This window comes from Siphateles boraxobius, unplaced genomic scaffold (assembly GCF_051911475.1).
Source record: "Siphateles boraxobius isolate OS27281-9 unplaced genomic scaffold, OSU_SipBor_1 5, whole genome shotgun sequence".
Taxonomy (NCBI): domain Eukaryota; kingdom Metazoa; phylum Chordata; class Actinopteri; order Cypriniformes; family Leuciscidae; genus Siphateles; species Siphateles boraxobius.
This window is the reverse complement of record NW_027509141.1, coordinates 6461655-6482040: the sequence shown is the minus strand read 5'-3', so window position 1 is coordinate 6482040 and position 20386 is coordinate 6461655. Positions and strand designations below refer to the sequence as shown.

General features: G+C 41.1%; 4 protein-coding genes across 5 annotated transcripts in view; 2 read left to right on the top strand and 2 right to left on the bottom strand.

The window, feature by feature from the left end:
* The window catches only part of LOC143711279 (uncharacterized), a 549769-nt gene that overhangs the window by 335927 nt on the left and 193456 nt on the right, over positions 1-20386 (top strand). The gene's annotated exons all lie outside the window — the stretch shown is intronic.
* Positions 1-20386, top strand: part of LOC143712048 (uncharacterized) — a 383255-nt gene that overhangs the window by 170059 nt on the left and 192810 nt on the right. The gene's annotated exons all lie outside the window — the stretch shown is intronic.
* LOC143711272 (ubiquitin-conjugating enzyme E2 J2-like) lies at positions 9298-13344 on the bottom strand. Its single transcript, XM_077202650.1, has 7 exons — positions 13150-13344; positions 12871-13001; positions 12630-12670; positions 12400-12502; positions 12170-12308; positions 10693-10773; positions 9298-10619 (listed from the first exon to the last, which is right to left on the bottom strand). The coding sequence occupies exons 1-7, from the start codon at positions 13228-13230 to the stop codon at positions 10341-10343; spliced, it is 855 nt and encodes a 284-aa protein (XP_077058765.1). The 5' UTR covers positions 13231-13344; the 3' UTR covers positions 9298-10340.
* Positions 18735-20386, bottom strand: part of acap3b (ArfGAP with coiled-coil, ankyrin repeat and PH domains 3b) — a 106887-nt gene continuing 105235 nt past the window's right edge. For both annotated transcript variants that reach the window (XM_077202605.1, XM_077202606.1), the window contains exons 24-25: positions 20297-20346; positions 18735-19088 (exon numbers count right to left, since the gene is read on the bottom strand). In XM_077202605.1, the coding sequence (XP_077058720.1) occupies positions 19020-19088; positions 20297-20346 (119 nt within the window). In that variant the 3' untranslated portion in view covers positions 18735-19019. The remainder of the gene's footprint in view (positions 19089-20296; positions 20347-20386) is intronic.

Sequence of the window (20386 nt, the reverse complement as noted above, 5' to 3'; positions counted from 1 at the left end):
ATACTCCGCATGAGTAGGGGTCCAGTCTCTGTGGCCAGATTATCCCGTTCGTCTGCGTGAGGAGATCTCTCCTCAGCGGTATTGGCCATGGGCTGTTTCCAGCAGCTGCGCCAGCTCAGAGAACCATAACTGGGTCTTCCAGAGAGGCGCTATTAATACTGTAGCACTGCACACTTTGTTCTCCCTGATCTGTTCGATGACCTGTGGTAGCATCGTGACCGGAGGAAATGCATACAGCGGGCGGCTCGGCCAGTTGTGGGCTAGCGCTTCCCTGCTTTTTGTGAAAAATGTTCGGCAACGAGCGTTGTCTTCTGAGGCGAAAAGGGTCGACCTCTACCTTGCCAAAGATGCTCCATATCAGCTGAACCGTCTGTGGGTGAAGAGACCATCCCCCTGGAGGAACTTTGTCTCTGGATATCCGCACCGTGGTTCAGAATATCGGGCACGTGCGCCGCCATCAACGAGCGCAGGTTGTGCTGAGCCCATAGAATGAGACTCTTGGCCATGGTGTGCAGATTCTTTGACCTGAGACCACCCTGGCGATTTATATAGGACACCACTGCCCTGTTGTATGTCCGGACCAGGACGTGGTGGATTTTTAGATATGGGAGTAAAGCTTTCAGTGATAGAGCGACCGCTCTCATCTCCAGACTTGCCAGATATGGTCCTGCCCTCATATAGGGCCCCCCAACCTAGGCTGGAGGCGTCTGTAGCGATCACTTTTCTCTTTGAAACACACCCATACTCATGCCGGACTGATATCAGTCGGCTGCTTTTTCCAGGGGGCCAGAGCTTTGATACAGTCGTGGCTTCCTCTGATTTTTAAGTGGCCAGATTGTCACGCATGAGTCGGTACATGGGGTTTTAGCCGCTAGGCGTGACGTTAGGCGCGCTCTCATTTGTATAGAGTCTATCACTGTTCCCAGGAAAGAAATACTCTGTCTTAGAGACAGTGTGCTTTTGGAAGCATTGATCCTGAGACCTAGGCATCTAGATGGCTGAGGAGTCAGGATCTGTGAGTTATCAATTGCACCTCCGATTGGGCTATAACCAGCCAATCGTCGAGGTAGTTTTACACTCGCACTCTCCGCTTTCTCAGGGGGGTGAGCTCTGCGTCCATGCACTTCGTAAATGTACGAGGTGCTAGAGATAGACCCAACGGTAGTACTGTGTACTGGTAAGCCTGCCCCTCGAAGATGAATCTCAGGAATGGCCTGTGATGAGGCGTTATCTGGATGTGAAAATAAGCATCCTTCAGAACCACTTAGAAAAACCAATTCCCCTTGGCCAATTGTTTGGTTGTCAGCATCCTGAACGGACTCATCATAAGCACTTTGTTCAAGTGTCTGAGGTCTAGGATGGGCCTGAGTCCGCCATCCTTTTCTGGAACGAGGAAGTAGCGACTGTAAAAGCCTGACTCGCTTTGTGATAGAGGGACTGGCTCCACAGCCCCTTTTTCTAACAGTTTCAACACTTCGGTGCGAGGACGTGCGTCACGACGCTTCTCACTGTCGTCTCGACCACAGCTATAAAGCATGGAGGTCTGCGAGCAAACTGTAGTGAGTAGCCTCGTTTTATTATGTTCAACACCCATTCTGATATTCCGGGAATGGCCTCCCAGGCCTTGGCCCGCATAGCTAGGGGTTGAATGATGTCTGGGGAGAGGCTGCTCTGTGATAGGGACCTGGACAACCAGCTGCTTTACTTGTAATTCTGTGGAACAGCGCTTATGTGCAGGGGTGTGTATTTTATAGTGGGCACACTAACTACATTCATTACATCTCCAGCGCGAGCTGGAGGGAGAACTGATACTGTGGTGGTGACAGTGTTTATGTGTAGGGGTGCGTACTTCACTTCATAGTGGGTTATACAGTTATACAGTTTGGTAAACAACTTTCTAAGGCAAAGGAGTCAAGAAGCTCTGCGATCATAAAGGAAATTAAGAATATTTTATGTCTGTCATCTCCCAGTGAACAGGACAAGGAGAAGTTGTGTTTATTGAAGGAAGTTCTTTAGATGTTCTTTATGCAGAAAAGGCCAATGGTGCATTCATCAGATCAAAGGCAAAATGGCTAGAATTTGGAGAAAATAATTCTACATATTCTTTTAATTTAGAAAAAATAAGCATTTCAACCCTTAATATTAATGGTAATCTCACTTCTGATGAAGGCAAAATTTCAAAGTTTGTATCTGACTTTTATCAACGACTTTATACTTCTTTTCATTTTGAATTTTATAATACATTTTTCTTGAAGATGGATCCATTTATTTCAGCTATAAGTGAAGATAGTCATGCTGTTTGTGAGGGAGAGATAACTGTGGAAGAACTGGACATTCTAATTACAAAGACCCCATTTAATGAGAGTCCGGGCCATGACGCGTTTAACGTTTGATCAGGCACCAGTCCACCAAAGGGAGCCATCACCTGAATATTGAACTTTGTTACTTCCTGTTCCTGCCACATCATTTCCTGTCTTGTCATTTCCTGTCACTCTGTATTTAAGCCATGTGCTATAACTACCTTATTGCGAATTATTACCAGTTCTCTGTCTTACTAAGCGTTCTACTATTCTTTTTTGATGATTACTGTGATGACCATTGTTTTGCTTTTCGACTCACGCTTTTGGATTGCTATTTTTTGGATTTGTCTGCCATTGGATTGTTTTACCTGTGCTTCGACCAAGGCCTGTGACCTGACTACGAGTTGTGACTATTGTTTGGATTTTAAGCTCAGATCCTTTAATAAAGACCCGCTTATGGATTCCACTCGGCCTACATCTACCTTACAGAATACTTCGCCTGGCGCGAATCCAGCAAAATCTCTCAACTCCTCTTTACCACTGAGTATCAAAAGGATCTATTCAATGGTTTTCAACACCAGTTACGGACACTGCAATTTACTCGATAAGTTTGATGGCTCTCCTGACAACTGCACTGGTTTCCTACGACAGTGTTCTATTTATTTTTCCAATCAAACTGAAAAGTTTAGCCAAGACCATACAAAGTGTTCCTTTATCATGACTTTGCTTACCAGGAAGGCCTTAGAGTGGGCCACAGCTGTTTGGGATCACGACACCTGTATCAAACGCTCATACAATTACTTCACTCAATTGATTTGTGATGTCTTCCAATATCATGCCGGGGGCATGGACGCAGCTTCTCAACTTACTCAGCTACGTCAAGGCTACAGACCTGCTTCTGGCTATGCTATCCAATTTCGCACCCTTGCAGCCAAAAGTGAGTTTAATGATGTTGCTTTGAAGCACATTTTTCGTTCAAGTCTGTCTGCTAAATTACAAACAGAATTGCTATGCAAGGAGGACTCCCTTGATTTCTCCCAGTTGTCAAAATTGACAATCTCTTAGGAACACAACCAAGTCCCAAGCCAGGTTATTGTGTGCCTGCTACTACTGCTCAAATACCATATCAGTCTAGTCCTACTGAACCCATGCAAATCGGACAAAATCACTTACCACCTGATGAGCGGAGAAGAAGATTACTCAATCAACTCTGCTTCTACTGTGGTGAATCAGGTCATCGTTGTTCCAACTGTCCTGTTAAATCCACGGCCAACCCCTCTCCAAATTATCAAGTGAGTCTTTTTTTTTTTTTGCTCACCAAAGCTGCATTTATTTAATTAAAAATACAACAACAAGAACAACAACAATAGTAATATAGTAATATACAACAATAATAGTAATATATCAAGTAATATATTTTGAAATATTAAAATTTAAAATAACTGTTTTCTATTAGAATATATATATATACACTCACCTAAAGGATTATTAGGAACACCTGTTCTATTTCTCATTAATGCAATTATCTAATCAACCAATCACATGGCAGTTGCTTCAATGCATTTAGGGGTGTGGTCCTGGTCAAGACAATCTCCTGAACTCCAAACTGAATGTCAGAATGGGAAAGAAAGGTGATTTAAGCAATTTTGATTGTGGCATGATTGTTGGTGCCAGACGGGCCGGTCTGAGTATTTCACAATCTGCTCAGTTATTGGGATTTTCACGCACAACCATTTCTAGGGTTACAAAGAATGGTGTGAAAAGGGAAAAACATCCAGTATGCGGCAGGCCTGTGGGCAAAAATGCCTTGTTGATGCTAGAGGTCAGAGGAGAATGGGCCGACTGATTCAAGCTGAGCAACTTTGACTGAAATAACCACTCGTTACAACCGAGGTATGCAGCAAAGCATTTGTGAAGCCACAACACGCACAACCTTGAGGCGGATGGGCCTCAACAGCAGAAGACCCCACCGGGTACCACTCATCTCCACTACAAATAGAAAAAGAGGCTACAATTTGCAAGAGCTCACCAAAATTGGACAGTTGAAGACTGGAAAAATGTTGCCTGGTCTGATGAGTCTCGATTTCTGTTGAGACATTCAGATGGTAGAGTCAGAATTTGGCGTAAACAGAATGAGGACATGGATCCATCATGCCTTCTTACCACTGTGCAGGCTGGTGGTGGTGGTGTAATGGTGTGGGGGATGTTTTCTTGGCACACTTTAGGCCCCTTAGTGCCAACTGGGCATTATTTAAATGCCACGGCCTACCTGAGCATTGTTTCTGACCATATCCATCCCTTTATTGCCACCATGTACCCATACTCTGATGGCTACTTCCAGCAGGATAATGCAGCATGTCACAAAGCTTGAATCATTTCAAATTGGTTTCTTGAACATGACAATGAGTTCACTGTACTAAAATGGCCCCACAGTCATCAGATCTCAACCCAATAGAGGATCTTTGGGATGTGGTGGAACGGGAGCTTCGTGCCCTGGATGTGCATCCCACAAATCTCCATCAACTGTAAGATGCTATCCTATCAATATGGGCCAACATTTCTAAAGAATGCTTTCAGCACCTTATTGAATCAATGCCACGTAGAATTAAGGCAATTCTGAAGGCGAAAGGGGGTCAAACACAGTATTAGTATGGTGTTCTTAATAATCCTTTAGGTGAGTGTATATATATATATATATATTTTTTTTTTTTTTTTGAATGAGTCACATTTTTAATACTTTATAAATCAGTTTATGCTTGTCACTTCCCATCATTTTGTCAGTTGCTAATCAAGACCACCATTTCTCAGCGTTAATAGATTCTAGAGCAGCTGCTAATGTGATTCATCAAGATTTAGTGAAGCAGTTGAACATTCCTACGACCAAATGTGAATCACCTATTGCTGTTACTGCCGTTGATGATGGTCAATGGTCCCATTGGTAAAGGTCATATCACTCATCAAACACTCCACATAAACTCAGAGTTGGCCTGCCTCACACTGAAGAAATCACTTTCTATGACATATCGTCACCATGAAACCCAGTCATCCTTGGATATCCTTGGTTATCTTCTCACGACCCACAATTTTCATGAAAGGAAAAGGAATTGGTCCGTTGGTCACCTTGTTGTCACGCTCACTGTCTGGAACTGCCCACCAAACTTACAGTCTGCACTACCCATCTAGCCAAGAATCCTTTTCCATTACCAGATAATGTGCCCAATGAGTATGCTGACTTGGCTGAGGTATTTAGTAAAGACAGGGCCACCAAGTTGCCACCTCATAGCCCCTCGGACTGTGCAATCGACCTCCTTCCTAACACCTCTCCACCATGTAAGAATGTTGAAAAAGCCTTATCTTATGGATTTATTAGACCATCCACCTCTCCTGCAGCATATGGGTTCTTCTTTGTTGACAAGAAAGACAGTAGCTTAAGACCTTGTATTGACTATCGAGCACTCAATGCAATTACTGTTAAGAATCGCCATCCCCTGCCTCTTATTCCTTCTTCTCTGGAGCAATTACGGGAGGCCCAGTACACCAAATTGGACCTCAGGTCTGCCTACAATCTCATCAGAATCTGTGAGGGTGATGAGTGGTAGATGGCTTTTCTCACCAGTAGGGGGCATTAGGAGTATTTGGTTATGCCTTATGGGCTGGCTAATGCTCCTTCAGTTTTCCAGTCCTTCGTTAATGAAGTATTCAAAGATCTCTTGAATCAGTTTGTGATTGTCTACATAGACGATATCCTGATCTATTCACACTCCATGGAAGAACATATCTGTCATATGTTCACATAACACATATGGTCACATAACCTGTCAAGGGGGTTACAAAGATTTCTAGGCTTTGCAAACTTTTACCGTAGATTCATCCATGACTTTAGTACCATAGCTGCACCCATCACCCCACTTCTAAAAAGGAAAACCCAGGAAGTTAGTGTGGCCGGAAGTGGCTACTTCAGCATTCAACAGGCTCAAGTCCAGTTTCACCACAGCTTCAATTCTTAAGCATCCTGACCCAAGACTTCCTTTTATCGTAGAGGTTGATCCATCGGACTGTGGAATTGGTGCCGTCCTCTCCCAGCGTCATGGAACTCCAGGCAAGTTATACCCCTGTGCATTCTTCTCACGAAAGTTAACTCCAGCAGAAACCAATTACGAATTCGGTAACAAGGAATTACTATCTATCAAGGCCGCGGTTGAAGAATGGTTTCACTGGCTAGTGGCTAGAAGGGCCTCTTCATCCCTTTCAAGTCCTTACAGACCACAAAAACCTAGAGTATATCAAAGACGCCAAGCATTTTAATTCTCGCCAGGCAAGATGGGCACTCTTTTTTTAAACGTTTCAATTTCTCAGTCACATACCGTCCAGGGAGCAACATTAGTAAGGCAGATGCATTGTCACGTATCCACGACTCTGTTGATTCACAGATGAGACCACAAACTATCTTACCACCCTCCATCATCATCGCACCCATCCAGTGGGATATTATGGAAGAGATTCAGCATGTCCTACATGAAGAGTCATCCCCGCCAGAGTGTCCAGCTGGGAAAATCTATGTTCCATCCAGTCTTCGCAACAGAATCATTCAATGGGTCCACACATCCCTTGCTTCTGGACATCCTGGAATTAATCACACCACCGCTTTGGTAAGAAATTCATTTTGGTGGTCCACATTATCTGTAGATGTTAATAGCTATGTAACTGCTTGTCAGATCTGCGCTCAGTCACGTACACCTCAACAACTACTAGAACTACTAGACTACTAGGACTACTAGAACCACTACCCATTCCTGAACGACCCTGGTCACACCTTTCCATTGACTTTGTCACGGATCCTCCTTACTCTCAGGGATTCACCACCATCATGGTCTCCATTGACCACTTCTCTAAGTCTTGTCGTCTCATTCCATTGAAAGGTTTGCCCACTGCCATGAAAACTGCCCAAGTTCTGTTCAATCAAGTTTTTAGAATTTATGGACTCCATGAAGATATCGTAACGGATCGAGGGCCAGAGTTTACATCACGGGTTTGGGGAGCCTTTTGCAAACATTTAAACATCAATGTCAGTCTCACATCGGGCTATCATCCTCAAGCTATAGGACAAGTAGAACGTCTTAGGCCCAATCCCAATTCGACCCCTTTCCCCTTCGTCTACCCCTACCCCTAACTCTTTGCCTTCCCCTTGACCCTTGAAACAGAGTGGCAAGGCGCAGGGGTGAAAATATTCCCCTAAGAAATGGGACACCACTACAACTCCGTTACACGTCATTATACTTTGTCGCTAGCGCCTACATCACAGGAGATGCGCCGATGTTTATCACAAACTTCCAAGATGCCGTCGACAGCTGCAGTCATCTCAGTTGTGTGGGTTACAGTTATTTTTTTGCATTTGTCTTGTAAAGTTCGCAGAAAACAACGGAGACGACGATATCTTTGATGCCTAAGTTTGCTGGTGGATCAGTTTAAAGGTATGATGGCTACAAAATGGACTTGTTTGGACTTAAGGAAACGTTGCTCGTTGTCAGCTCGAAAATGAATCATCCTCCGGGCTTCCTCAGGTGTCCCTGTTTGATAAAGACCATACAAGACTGGTTGATCTGATCATGTTGCAAAAAGCACGAAACTCTAAGCACTGTTTGCTTATATCGTGTTCACATATAACCACAAGAAAACAATGTGTTTATAGCAGATGTAAGGTCAAATATAAGTCAATTCCCTTCCGCAATTACATTCACCAGTTATCAGACATGAAAATATGTTGCGGGACTATCGTTAGCAAACTATAGCGATTTTAGAGATTTTCTCTAAAGTTTCTTTGAAGAAACTGACCGTAAATAAGAACACAAGATTGAATGTCACATAAAGCAAATCATTATTTGTTGTTAAAATACTTATTAAAGCCAAAAATTCTTACATTTATGGGTCTCGTTTTTTGCTTGGGCATTTTGCATCTGTAGCCGGTGTATGCAGTGAAACTTCTCATACCCCTTCGTTTGAAGTATGGTCCCGAAAAATCTTCGTTTGAAGGGCTATCTGGCCCTTCCCCCTAGCTCTCCCCCTCCAACCAAAAGAGAATCGAGACAGCCCTACCCCTTCACGTGCACGCGCAAAACAGAGGGGAAGGAGAAAGTGAAGGGGTAAGGGGTAGAATTGGGATTGGCCCTTAATCAGGAAATTGGTAGATTCTTGAGATCATACTATATCCATGAACAGGAAAAATGGAGCATATTCCTTCCATGGGCAGAGTATGCCCAAAATTCATTTTTCAACTGCACTCTTCAACTGGTCTGACCCCCTTCCAATGTGTCCTGGGATATCAGCCCCACCCCTATTCCCCTGGTCTTGGGAACCATCTGAAGTACCTGCTGTATATGATTGGATTAGGAGAAGTGAACAGCTCTGGGACAATGCTCATGTCCGTCTCCAGCGAGCTGTTCGACCTCAAAAGATCCAAGCTGATCGACACCGACGTCCTCATCCTGAGTATCAGCCAGATCAAATGGTGTGGCTTTCCAGTCGCAACCTACGCCTGAAACTCCCTTGCAAGAAATTAAGTCTTAGGTAAATTGGCCCTTTTAAGATAATACATCAATTTAATCCTGTCACATATCGTTTACAGTTGCCCAATAACTACCGCATCTCTCTTTCTTTTCATGTGTCCCTCCTGAAACCGGCCCACGGCTCATCGAGCCCCAAGACCACTGACGAAGAACCTCCTCCACCGCTCGAGATCGATGGAGCTCCTGCCTACCTAGTTCGGGAGATCCTAGATTCTCGCAGGAGAAGGGGTCAGATGCAATACCTTGTAGATTGGGAGGGATACGGCTCGGAGGAGAGATCGTGGGTAGCAACTAAGGACATCTAACTAAGGACAACTAGGGGGGGGATCTGTAACGTTTGATCAGGCACCAGTCCACCAGAGGGAGCCATCACCTGAATATTGAACTCTATTTGTGAATATTCACATGTAAACATTCATCAAAGCACACATAGGTTTTGGTAAACGGAAGTTCAAGCATGTTCGCTTGACGTGCAAGATCCAATGAGGTTTATTCTCGTGTAACACAGCACGTTTGATATTTAGCTAGAACCAATGAGGTTCAAAGTTTTACAATCTCTTTATGAACTTTTTGAAGCATCAAAGTGGTAGTTGCGTAGAAATCTCTCATATTTCATTAAAAGGATCTTAATTTGTGTTCCGAAGATGAACAAAAGTCTTACAGGCTTAAACCGACCTGAGGGCGATTAATTAATAACATCATTTTTGGGTGAACTAAGACCCACAGAATAAAGAAAGTCAAACAGGTTTGGAACAACATGAGGGTATGTAAATGATGACTGAATTAACATTTTCTGGTTAATGATACCTTAAGAGAAATAATCAAGAAGCAGACAATTCTGAGATTCTTCATTGCATTATTATATTTAACATCATTCAAAATATCATAGTCATTTAACAGTTTAAATTAGGAAAAAGAAAATAAATACATACTTTAATATATCTGAAAGTAAGGCTTCCTAAAGGACTTAAACAGAAACATAAACAGCTGGGTAAAATCAAATTAACTAAGAAAAAAATAAACCTTTCCCATTAACCAAACCGTAAGTGTTGTGAAAATATTTTGAAAGGGGGATTTGGCATGGCATGACTGTTATGAGAGTGCACTGTGCGAGGGCCTGAAAGGAAAAAACAGCACAAGGATGAGGAAAAACTGTCACAGATAAACAGAAGTGCTGTTGACCAATTCCATTCTTCTTGCTAGTCTGTAGTGGCCATTTCAGTCAAGAACATAATAAAAGCTGGTATTCTCTTTCGTCACATCAGAGAAGACACTGTTGGATTCATTTTTAAGTGGATTCACCCAAATCCTAATTCCATGAACTTCAGAAAAAACACATTTTTTCAGTGCATTACCCAAGGTTGTGTAAAGTACATAGTGTTCTGAACAGAAGCTCAATTTGGTCAAAAGAAATAGAGATGCCCAAGTGAACACACCCTAAGAAAGAGCTTTCAGGTTACGTCTGTATAGTCTGTTTTCAGTCCTTGCCTATATTGTGTAGCACAAACCTGACTGTGTAGACACTGACAACAAAGCCAGCTATAACACACAAGTTTCTAAATGCTTCCCCGAGGTTTCGCTTTGGCTGGCGGTGTGCAGGAACTTGTTGCGCCACTGCCTCCTGATTGGCTGCGTGACCGTTATGCAGAGGAGCACCAAAGAGGTCTTCATCTCTATTAGACCTAACATCTGGAATATACAGAGTTTGTAGTTGCACACTTAAGTTTCTCTGAGACCTTTGCTTTATCTTGATTTCCTGTAAAACATAAGTATGTAACATTAAATTAACACACATTTAATTCACAAGCTTATTTCTGAGACAGGTTTACCTCCGCGACCTCAGGAAACAGCTCACAGAAAACTCTGTCCTTCAGGTTGAATGCCAAGCTCTGCGCAGATAGCTGTCTTTTCTGACAGACAAATATAAAAAATAATAAAAGAATGAATAATTAGGTTAAAAAAATTACCATACTATGGGAGCATGAATGTTACCAACACAATCTCATGGCAATCCACAACTATTTCAAGTGATGCTCACTGCAGAGCCAAATGGGTGGAGCTTGACCTTGTCCAGCTCCACCTCTGTGGATCTAAGGGGTGGAGCTTATTCTAATTATGCCCCAGTTATGGTTATGTTTAGGGGTGGATCTTTATGCTTACTTTTTTAAAGATCATGCGATATCGCCACCTCGTAAAAATACTTACGTTTGCATGGTGATGGTAAATGCATGCTAGATGGGAAGCAAAATTAGATGTAAAAGGGATAGTTCACCCAAAAATGGAAATTCTGTCATTAATTACTCACCCTCACGTCGTTCCAAAACCATAAGACTTTCGTTCATCTTCGGAACACAAATGAAGATGATTTTGATGAAATCTGAGAGATTTCTGTCCCTCCATTGACAGCTACTCAACTACCACTTTGATGCTTCAAAAAGTTCATAAAGAGATCATAAAACTAATTGGTTGAGTGGTTTAGTCAAACATTTCTGAAGAGACTCAATCACTTTAAATGATTGATGAATAGATATTTGATGAATAGATTGAAGAATCATATTTAAATGAATAGATTGAATTAAGGCTTTTATACACATGTAAACATTGATCAGCAAATACAAACAGAAGCCCAACCTGCTTAGTGCGCGAGAGTGAACCTCATTGGTTCTCGCAGAAGCTCAAGCTTGCTGCATAACGAAATCTCTCAGATTTCATTAAAAATATCTTCATTTGTGCTCCGAAGATGAAAGAAAGTCTTACGGATTTGAATCAACATGAGGGTGAGTAATTAAAGACAGAATTATCATTTTTGGGTGAACTAACCCATTAAATGCTTCTGCATTCTCTGGCAAAACATTTGCGGTCCCCGATAAACTTTGTGTTCACTTACAAAACTGTTGCCATGGAAATAATATGAGATGGGAGGGAAAACTATATATTTCCAGAGCAAATGTGAATTTCTCTGCTGAACGCAACAGTTTGTGAGCAAACACAACATTTCCTGGGTGAATGCACTTTTGCAATAGAATGCAAAATTTCCTGTGGAACGCAAAAATATTCCTGAGGGAACGCAATCGTTTTATGAGAGAATGCAACATTTCTTTGGGGGATGCAATATTTTGGCGAGAGAACACTAAAGCTTTTTTCCTCTTATCCCATATTTCCTCCTATAACCATGTCCCCTATAGGGGCTCCGTAATATATATATATATATATATATATATATATATATATATATATATATATATATATATATATATATAGTCTATACTTTTAGCAAAAAACGTGTTTGCCTTTCAGTGTACATACAGTGAAGTCAGACGTCTCAATGCTTCCCAATGTGGGAATCTTTTCCATCATGAAGCTCAGCAGTCCGGTGAGTATAGCAGAGACTGACCACGCAGGATTCCAGGTGTCAGGGTGAAAGTCACTTATGGACAGGCATAGCCTACAGGGACATTGTAGCAGATACTTGAAATAAGCCGCAGTGACTTTACAGTAACTGTATGGTTAAAAAGTCAAGCTGTTATTGACCTTACCGTGTGTTGCACTTGAATCTCCCATTAGGGGTTATCATATAAATACTAGGTGGTTTAAAAGGAAATTCTTGGGGGAATAACAATTTGCCATGATAGTAGCCACCTTAAATGAGCATCAAAAAACAACATTGATTTCAAAAAAGAAGAAATAAGTTCAAATAATAGGTCTATAATATGTAACAAACACTTTAAGATCAAGTTTTCATACAAGTGAAAGTATTCAGGCCTACCATCATAAGGGGATTTCTCAGGTCCACGAACAACAAAATGCCTAGGAAACATTTCATCATGAGCGAGGCCATTAACAAACATTTCAAGACATGAACATTCAGGGAAAGGTTCATTTAACTATATTTTTGCCCAAGACCGCACAGCAAATAGATGTATTACATTCATTCTTGTTTTCATATCAGTGCCAAAACCAGTGACATGACATTCTTGTTTGACTGTATAAATCAGACAGATTTGTACCATTCGAGTATATTGGAGGGCAAAGGTTGGGCACAGATGTAAGGCACAGGATCTTTCCTAATCCTGAGGTAATCCTGCTTCAGGCGCTGTGTTGCTGTTGAAGGGGTTTTCCTGTTACCACCCCCACTCATCTGAAATCGTTTTACTTAATGTTAAAATCGGCATGAAAAAAAGTACACAAAGTAAAAGCTGATTGTACATGTAGCTGATTCTCCTATCTCTCTCCATATTTATACCCTCTCTCTTATATATAATTATTTAAATCCATGGCATACTCACCTCTCCAGTCAATGCAGAACAGATAAAAGTGTGAAGAGTATGAAATGAAGTGTCCCGTCTCTGTAAATAGGTCAGTTTCATGCGTCATTGCTTTGTGACTAAGTCAATACTGAAAATGTCCCATAAACAGGACATGCACGAGTCCTGAAGTCACAAGTGTTCATGTAGTGACTTCAGAGAAGAGAAAATGAAGGTAACATAATTTCTGTCTGCTTTCACTTTTGATTTTATAAGGAGTGGTACTAGGCTAACATTTTCTCTTCCTTTTTTATCAGAGGGAATGTTTGCCATATGAAAATACACCAAATAACATTTTTGTGGTTTTGTAGGAAAAGAAAAAGTACTGATTTAGACTACAGCCACTTTTCATCATTGTTGATCTGATTGAGAATATTCGCACATAGACACACAATCTCACACATTTACAGTTTTTTGTTAGACCTCACCTATGTTACACAGGTACACTGGAGTTGAGTGTTCGTTAGGCATAAATACTGCTAAGGAAGAGAATTTACACACACATGCACACAATCCTGAGTCAAAAAGTGGATTTGAGAAATGGTCAGACACATAAAAAGAGACATTGTTGTGTTATTCTTGCTGTTTTTTAAATTGATGGCGCTTGTAATAAAGAAATGAGTGTACTTTGTATGATATATATAGCTCAAAAATTCGATTACAGATATAGTCTACCTACATAGCAGCCACGATATAGAGGATGTAGAGGATGTTCAGATATTTCTTATAATTTTATTATTAACTTGCGTTAACTTCACTCAAATAGCATGATAGGCCAGATACAGAGAAACTGGCAACAGACAAGTGACCAATCCTGTGTGGTGCCGTCACTAAACGCATTCCTCTGGGCTGAGAACGGTTTGTCATCGTGCCGTGTAACTAGGCTCAAATGGAAACACAACTGGAATGGTTCTTAGAACCATTGGGCCGGACGGTGGAAAAGTGGCTTGTTACTTTTCTTTTTTACTTAATAAAACACAACATCCTTGTAAATAATTTTATGTTAGGTCCGTTGGTTCCTTTGAGATTTTCCTATGGGATTTTACAACGAGGTTTCTAGATTTATGTGTAAAATAAGGCCTGTGGTAGACATCACTTGACAAAATTTTGACACTTTGTTCTGCTATATAAATTACACACACCCATAGGGAAAACGCAAAATTCTAAGCAGTAATGTTCACTTTTGAAAATGTACGTTTTTAATAAGTAACTAGATAAGGCAGTTTGGGGTGCGAGTGTGTGTAATTTTCGTTGTAGAACAAAACGTCCAAGTATCGTCAAGTGATATTTACCACAGGCTTTATTTTTCTCATAAATTGAAAAAAAACATTATAAAACCCCAAAGGAACCAGCGGCGAATTACACTTCTGGGTTCTGATGTCATCCCTGCATCACTCTACTATAGGACACACGACAACACAGCAAAGAATAAGGTGCTCTTCAGGCCATGTCATGAACATCAAGGACTCCTAGGGTCTTTAAAAAATGGCCATAGAAAGATGCTGTCACAAACGAGACTTCCACGGTTTCTTCTGCTCTCTACTAGAGGGATCCCTCTCCCAAATATTAAACCTCTTTGAACTACATTTCCCTCTTACATACCTGGCACTGATTACCCTTGCACCTGAATTTCATCAGTGAACTATTTAAGCTGCTCTCAAACTCTACCTCATTGTGCAGTTTTGTTTTGCTTTGGTGAACATCTCTGAGTGTTCCTTCCTGTGTTTTTGTCTTCCCGTGGATTATGGTTTATTCTCTTCCTGATTCTTTGCTGCCTGCCCTGGACTGTTTTCTATTGTGGACTGATTTATGTAAGTTTGCTGCCTGCCCTGACCTTACGCCTGTTTTCGGATTACGAGATGCTTTTTTAACTACAGTAACAGAGGAGCTTGTCAAGACGCTGCAGAGTTTGCAATTGTCACTCCGAACCCAGCACCCTCTCAACCGAACGTGAGTGTAGACGCTTCTCCATCACCTTCACTATGAGTTAACCCCCGTCTGGCTCTTCCTGATAAGTTTGACCGTAACCCAACTAAATGTAAGGGATTTCTACTGCAGTGTTCATTATTTGTTAATCAACACCTAGAAATGTATTCCACCGATGCCAGTAAGATTTCCCTGGTATGCTCACTTCTCACTGGCGTTGGTGGCTGTGGTTTGGAGAGAGGATGGTACTGGTTTCCCATCGTTTGACATCTGTCTTCAACGCTTCTGGGAAATATTCGAACACCCGGAAGGAGGTATGAGAGCTGTTGATCAACTGCTCGCGTTATGCCAGGGCAAAAGTACCGCAGCAGAATATGCATTGACATTTTGCACTCTGGCAGCACAAACCGACTGGGTGGAGAGCATGCTTAAACTGCTCTTTCGCAAGGGACTCAGCTTGGAGTTGCAATCTGAACTGGCTTGCCGGGATGAAAAGAGATCGCTGAATCAATTCATCCACCAATCAGAACTGTATCACCCAGCACACAATATTCAGTCAGCCCTTCTCAAACTGAACCCATGCAGCTCAGATATACTCTTCTGACTCCTGAGGAACGAGAACGCCGCATACGTCAACATCTCTGCCTCTACTGGGGTCAAGCGGGCCATCGGAGGGCTTCTTGTCCCACAAGACCACCTCCTTGTAGTTCCTCTACGGTGAGTCCATGTATTCAGGCACATTACTCCAGTTCTTGTATTAAAGTACCTTTAGTCCTGTCACTAGAGTGCAATAGTATATCCACATCAGCTCTATTAGACTCAGGGGCAGCTGGGATCTTTATGTCTTTGCTAAACAACAACAACTCCCACTAATCTCCTGCAACTCTCATTTGGCAGTGGAGGCGGTATAGATGGACGGCCTCTCGTGAGGGAAGGGTCCTGCACACCACCGTGGATCTTCAACTACAGACTGGGACTCTTCACACTGAGATAATTCGTTTCTACATCACCTCACCTCATAACCCGGTAATTCTTGGACTCCCCTGGTTACGCCAACATAATCCCCTCATTGCATGGAAGGAGGGTCAGGTCATCAAATGGGACTCGTCAAGTCACTCCAATTGTTTAACTACGTTCAGACCATTACGCTAAAGGACGAACCTGCCCTTCTTCCTACTCTTCCCATTGAATACTTCGACCTCGTCGAGGCTTTTAGCAAGACCAGGGCATTGGAACTCCTCCTCACCGCTCAAGCGATTGCTCCATTGAAATTACACCAAACGCAGCACCACATAAGGGTCGAATTTTTCCCCTAACACAACCTGAATCCGAAACCATGAGGAACTACATCAAGAAGGAACTTTCAAAGAGGTTCATCAGAGCATGTACGTCACTTGCAGCCTCTGGCTTCTTCTTCGTTAAAAAAAAGGATTGCGGTCTACGCCCTTGTATCGACTACAGCGGTCTCAAAGACATCATCGTAAAGTTTCGATATCCATTGCCTCTGGAACCAGCTACCCTAGAACAACTACGCAATGCCACTTTTCCTAACAAGACTTCCGCAAAGCCCATAATCTCATTCGCATCAGGGAGGGTGATGAATGGAAAACAGCCTTTACCAGCACTGGGAACTATGAATATTTGGTTATGCCCTTCGGGCTTGTCAACAGTTCTTCCATATTTCAATCCTTCATCAATGACGAATCAGATTGGGACATGCAACACGTAAGGACAGTATTACAACAACTCACTGATCACCAGTTATATGCCAAAGCAGAGAAGTACGAATTTCACCAGACTACCACGTCATTTTTGGGCTACATTATCAGTCATGAGGGAGTCGCTATGGACGAGAAGAAAGTCAAAGCAGTTCTAGACTGGCCACAACCTGCAACCTTAAAGGAATTACAACAATTCTTGGGATTTGCTCAATTCTACCGACGCTTTATCAGAAATTTCAGTTCGGTGGCTTCTCCCTTAACCTCTATGACTAAGAGAAACGTGGTCTCTCATAAGCCCCTTTCACACAGCGCGTTGATCCCGGGAAATTGCCGTGAAATTGCCAGAACCTCTTCTGTGTGAATGCAAACACGACCCGGGACTGATGCCGGGATCGATGCCGGGTAAGGGACCTAGTAAAATTGCCGGGATCAGTCCCAGAACGCGCGCTGTGTGAACAAAAGCTGTAATCAATGCCGTGTCGTAATGATGACGCTGAAGTGAAGTGAAAGCAGGCTAGTGGGAGGGGTACGGACAGGAGGAGTTAATGTCCTGGGTTAATGCAGAGGACATACACGAAACCCACACTCATATAAAACCCACACTCGTGACTGAGTTCCATTGGAAACACCCGGAGAAACCAGCCCCTCTATCTCAAGGAAGACCCCGGCGTCATTTGCCTCCTTGCATCAGGAGCCGCTCGCAGGAGGGGGGCTCTGTCACAAACGAGACTCCTGCGGTTCCTTCTGCTCGCCACCAGAGGGATACCTCTCCCGAATATTAAACCTCTTTGAACTACATTTCCCTTTCACATACCTGGCACTGATTACCCTTGCACTTGACTTTCATCAGTGGACTATTTAAGCGGCTCTCAGACTCTACCTCATTGGGAAGTTTTGTTTTGCTCTGATGAACATCTCTGAGCGTTCCTTCCTGTGTTTTTGTCTTCCCGTGGATTACTGTTTATTCTCTTTGTGATTCTTTGCTGCCTACCCTGGACTGTTTTCTATTGTGGACTGATTCATGTAAGTTTGCTGCCTGCCCTGACCTTACGCCTGTTTTCGGATTACGAGATGCTTTGTCTCTACTGTTGTGTTTGCTGGTGATTGACCCTGATTGTACGACCAAGATTACAAAAAAGCTGCAAATGGATCCTCACTTTGCTGAAGCCTCATTATAGATGCTTCCAAAAATCAAAACTTAAATGGACCCTTTTCACAGAGGAAGCGTTTCCACAGTAATCAACATTGCAAATCTAGTAAAGTTTTTCATGTGATCATTTTTATACAATTTAATACACATTTATGACGCTATACTTTGTTTTATTTTATCTTTGCAGGAAATTGCAAAAAAGCTAATTAACACTGCTGAGCTGCGTGAGTTTTTGTAACGCAACGTGGCTGAGGGATGTGGGAAATTTCACATCTTTCTCTCTTTTGACTGCTAAAATAAATCTCACTATATTGTTCCGTCGTGGAAATGCTATCAATTTTCTTTTGCTATTGGAGCAAATGGGAATACAAAAATTATATTTGCTGTTGTCTCCTTTCATCGCTTTTAAAAGTTTACAAATTATTTTATTTTTAATCATATCAATTAAATGTTACAAATTTTGTTTTAGATTATTTTGGTGGTTTTTTTTAATACAGTTTGATGATTAAAGTCTAAAAATGTTGCAGATGGTACAATTTCTAAAACCAAAAGCCTTATTAAAGTATAATTCTTAAAAATCTAAGTTACCCCTAAAGCATTTACAGAAAACAAGGAACATAATAAATAATGCTCAATTACTATACTATTTCATACATTCTTCTGTAGCATGTGAGCACCAGATATGTCACTGTCTTAATAGATATATTACAGAATGGTTACATGTGAATTAGAAATGTTATTTACACAGTTAACCACACAAAACACAAATATAAGGAATAAATCTCCCTTTAATTATTATGGGAATCAAAGCTGATCAAGTCTGCTCAGACCACACCAGGGATGTGCACTTTTAAAATAATACAAAAAACCCTACAAAATAAAACCATAAAAGCTTAAAATACAGAGCCGTAGGAGAAGACCAAATCTAAAACCAAATCAATCCATGTTACTAAAACCGATCACCCAAGCTCTTATTTCAACAATTTTATATATTATTCTTTGAGAGGAGTAAAATCTTGAAGACACCCTTTATCCTAGGCCTCAGTGACTGCTGGTTAGTGTTTTGGAGGAGTGTAAAGCCACGTGCGGAAACTCCCGAAAGATGACAGTGCACGTGGAGACGTCTGCAAAAGGAAACAAGTTAGCATTCTCCAATCATACTGTACTGAGTATAGAAATATTTATTCAAAAACACCAGTCGAGTCCCTGCTGTTTCAATTCACCTGCAGGGAACTAACTGTAATAATATATCGTATTATATCATACATCGTATATCGTATCATATAATCATATATCTTGAAAACTTCCCCATAATAAATAAAGAATCAATAAATGGCTAGTTGACATGAAATGTTGAGCAGTGACAGTAGCGATGTGACATAATTTGCCTCCTCTAAAACCACTTTTAATTTTATTTGAATTATTATAAATGGAGTTTTATGTCCTTACATTAAATGAGAGACTTTATTTGAATTTTGATACTTTGGTACAGATTTATCCAATCTGGTAAATTAACCAATAATTTATCACACAGCATAACTATTTAACTCATACTGTTAAAGGTGATAAAACATGGCGAAGATTTAAAAGAAATTGTAACCAGTAATAGAATATAAAATATAAAATTTAGCTTGCCCAATAATAATAAATTTAATATGAACAATGAATGCAATATGTAAAATATACTGTAACTACCATAAAGTACCATTTAAAGGTTTTGGGTCAAATTAATACTTTCATTCAGCATGAATCAAAAGTGACAAATATTCCTATTAAAAAAAAAATCCTGAAACAAATTTCATGGTTTCCACAAAAAAATATCAGAAATGTTTCCTGAGCAGCAAATCAGCATATTAAAATTCAGCTTTGATCAGATAAATAAATTACACTTTAATATATTTTCAAACAAACAAACAGAAAATTTTAGTCGTAATATTTCAAAATATTTTTTTTTACTGTATTTTTTTAACTTAAAAAAAATCTTACGACCCCAAACATTTAATAGGTACTTTAAATACATACATACAATATAAATGTGAAACTAAAATCTTTGTGTTGAATAAAAAAATAAGGAAATTTATCAACTAACCCATGTGATTTTTTTAAAGCACCAGTGTGATTTGTGTGAAGAGCACATGTGACAAAAACAGATGGGGTTTTTTTAATCAGGAAGAGAGCTCAGAGACCACACTGACGAGCAGTCTTTTGATGTTCTTGAGTCAGTTGAATCAGTAGCACACAAGTGTAATCACAGAACCCTTTTAAATGAGGTAAGAGACCCATAAAGTGAAAGACCCAAACCCAGTAGTGAACAGTCTGTAACATCACTCACTCGTAAACTCTTGCGCGTTACCCTCAGTGGACTCACAGGTATACTGGGTTCTAAAAGAGGAATAATACCTAGTAAGACAATGTTACCATC

Coding starts and splice junctions, on each gene's coding strand:
- LOC143711272 (XM_077202650.1), bottom strand. CDS start 13,230: ATGAAACTGACCTATTTACAGAGACGGGACACTTCATTTCATACTCTT. Junction 12,309..12,399: donor AGATTCAAGTGCAACACACG/GTAAGGTCAATA, acceptor ATGTCCCTGTAG/GCTATGCCTGTCCATAAGTG. Junction 10,620..10,692: donor TGTTTCCTGAGGTCGCGGAG/GTAAACCTGTCT, acceptor TATGTTTTACAG/GAAATCAAGATAAAGCAAAG.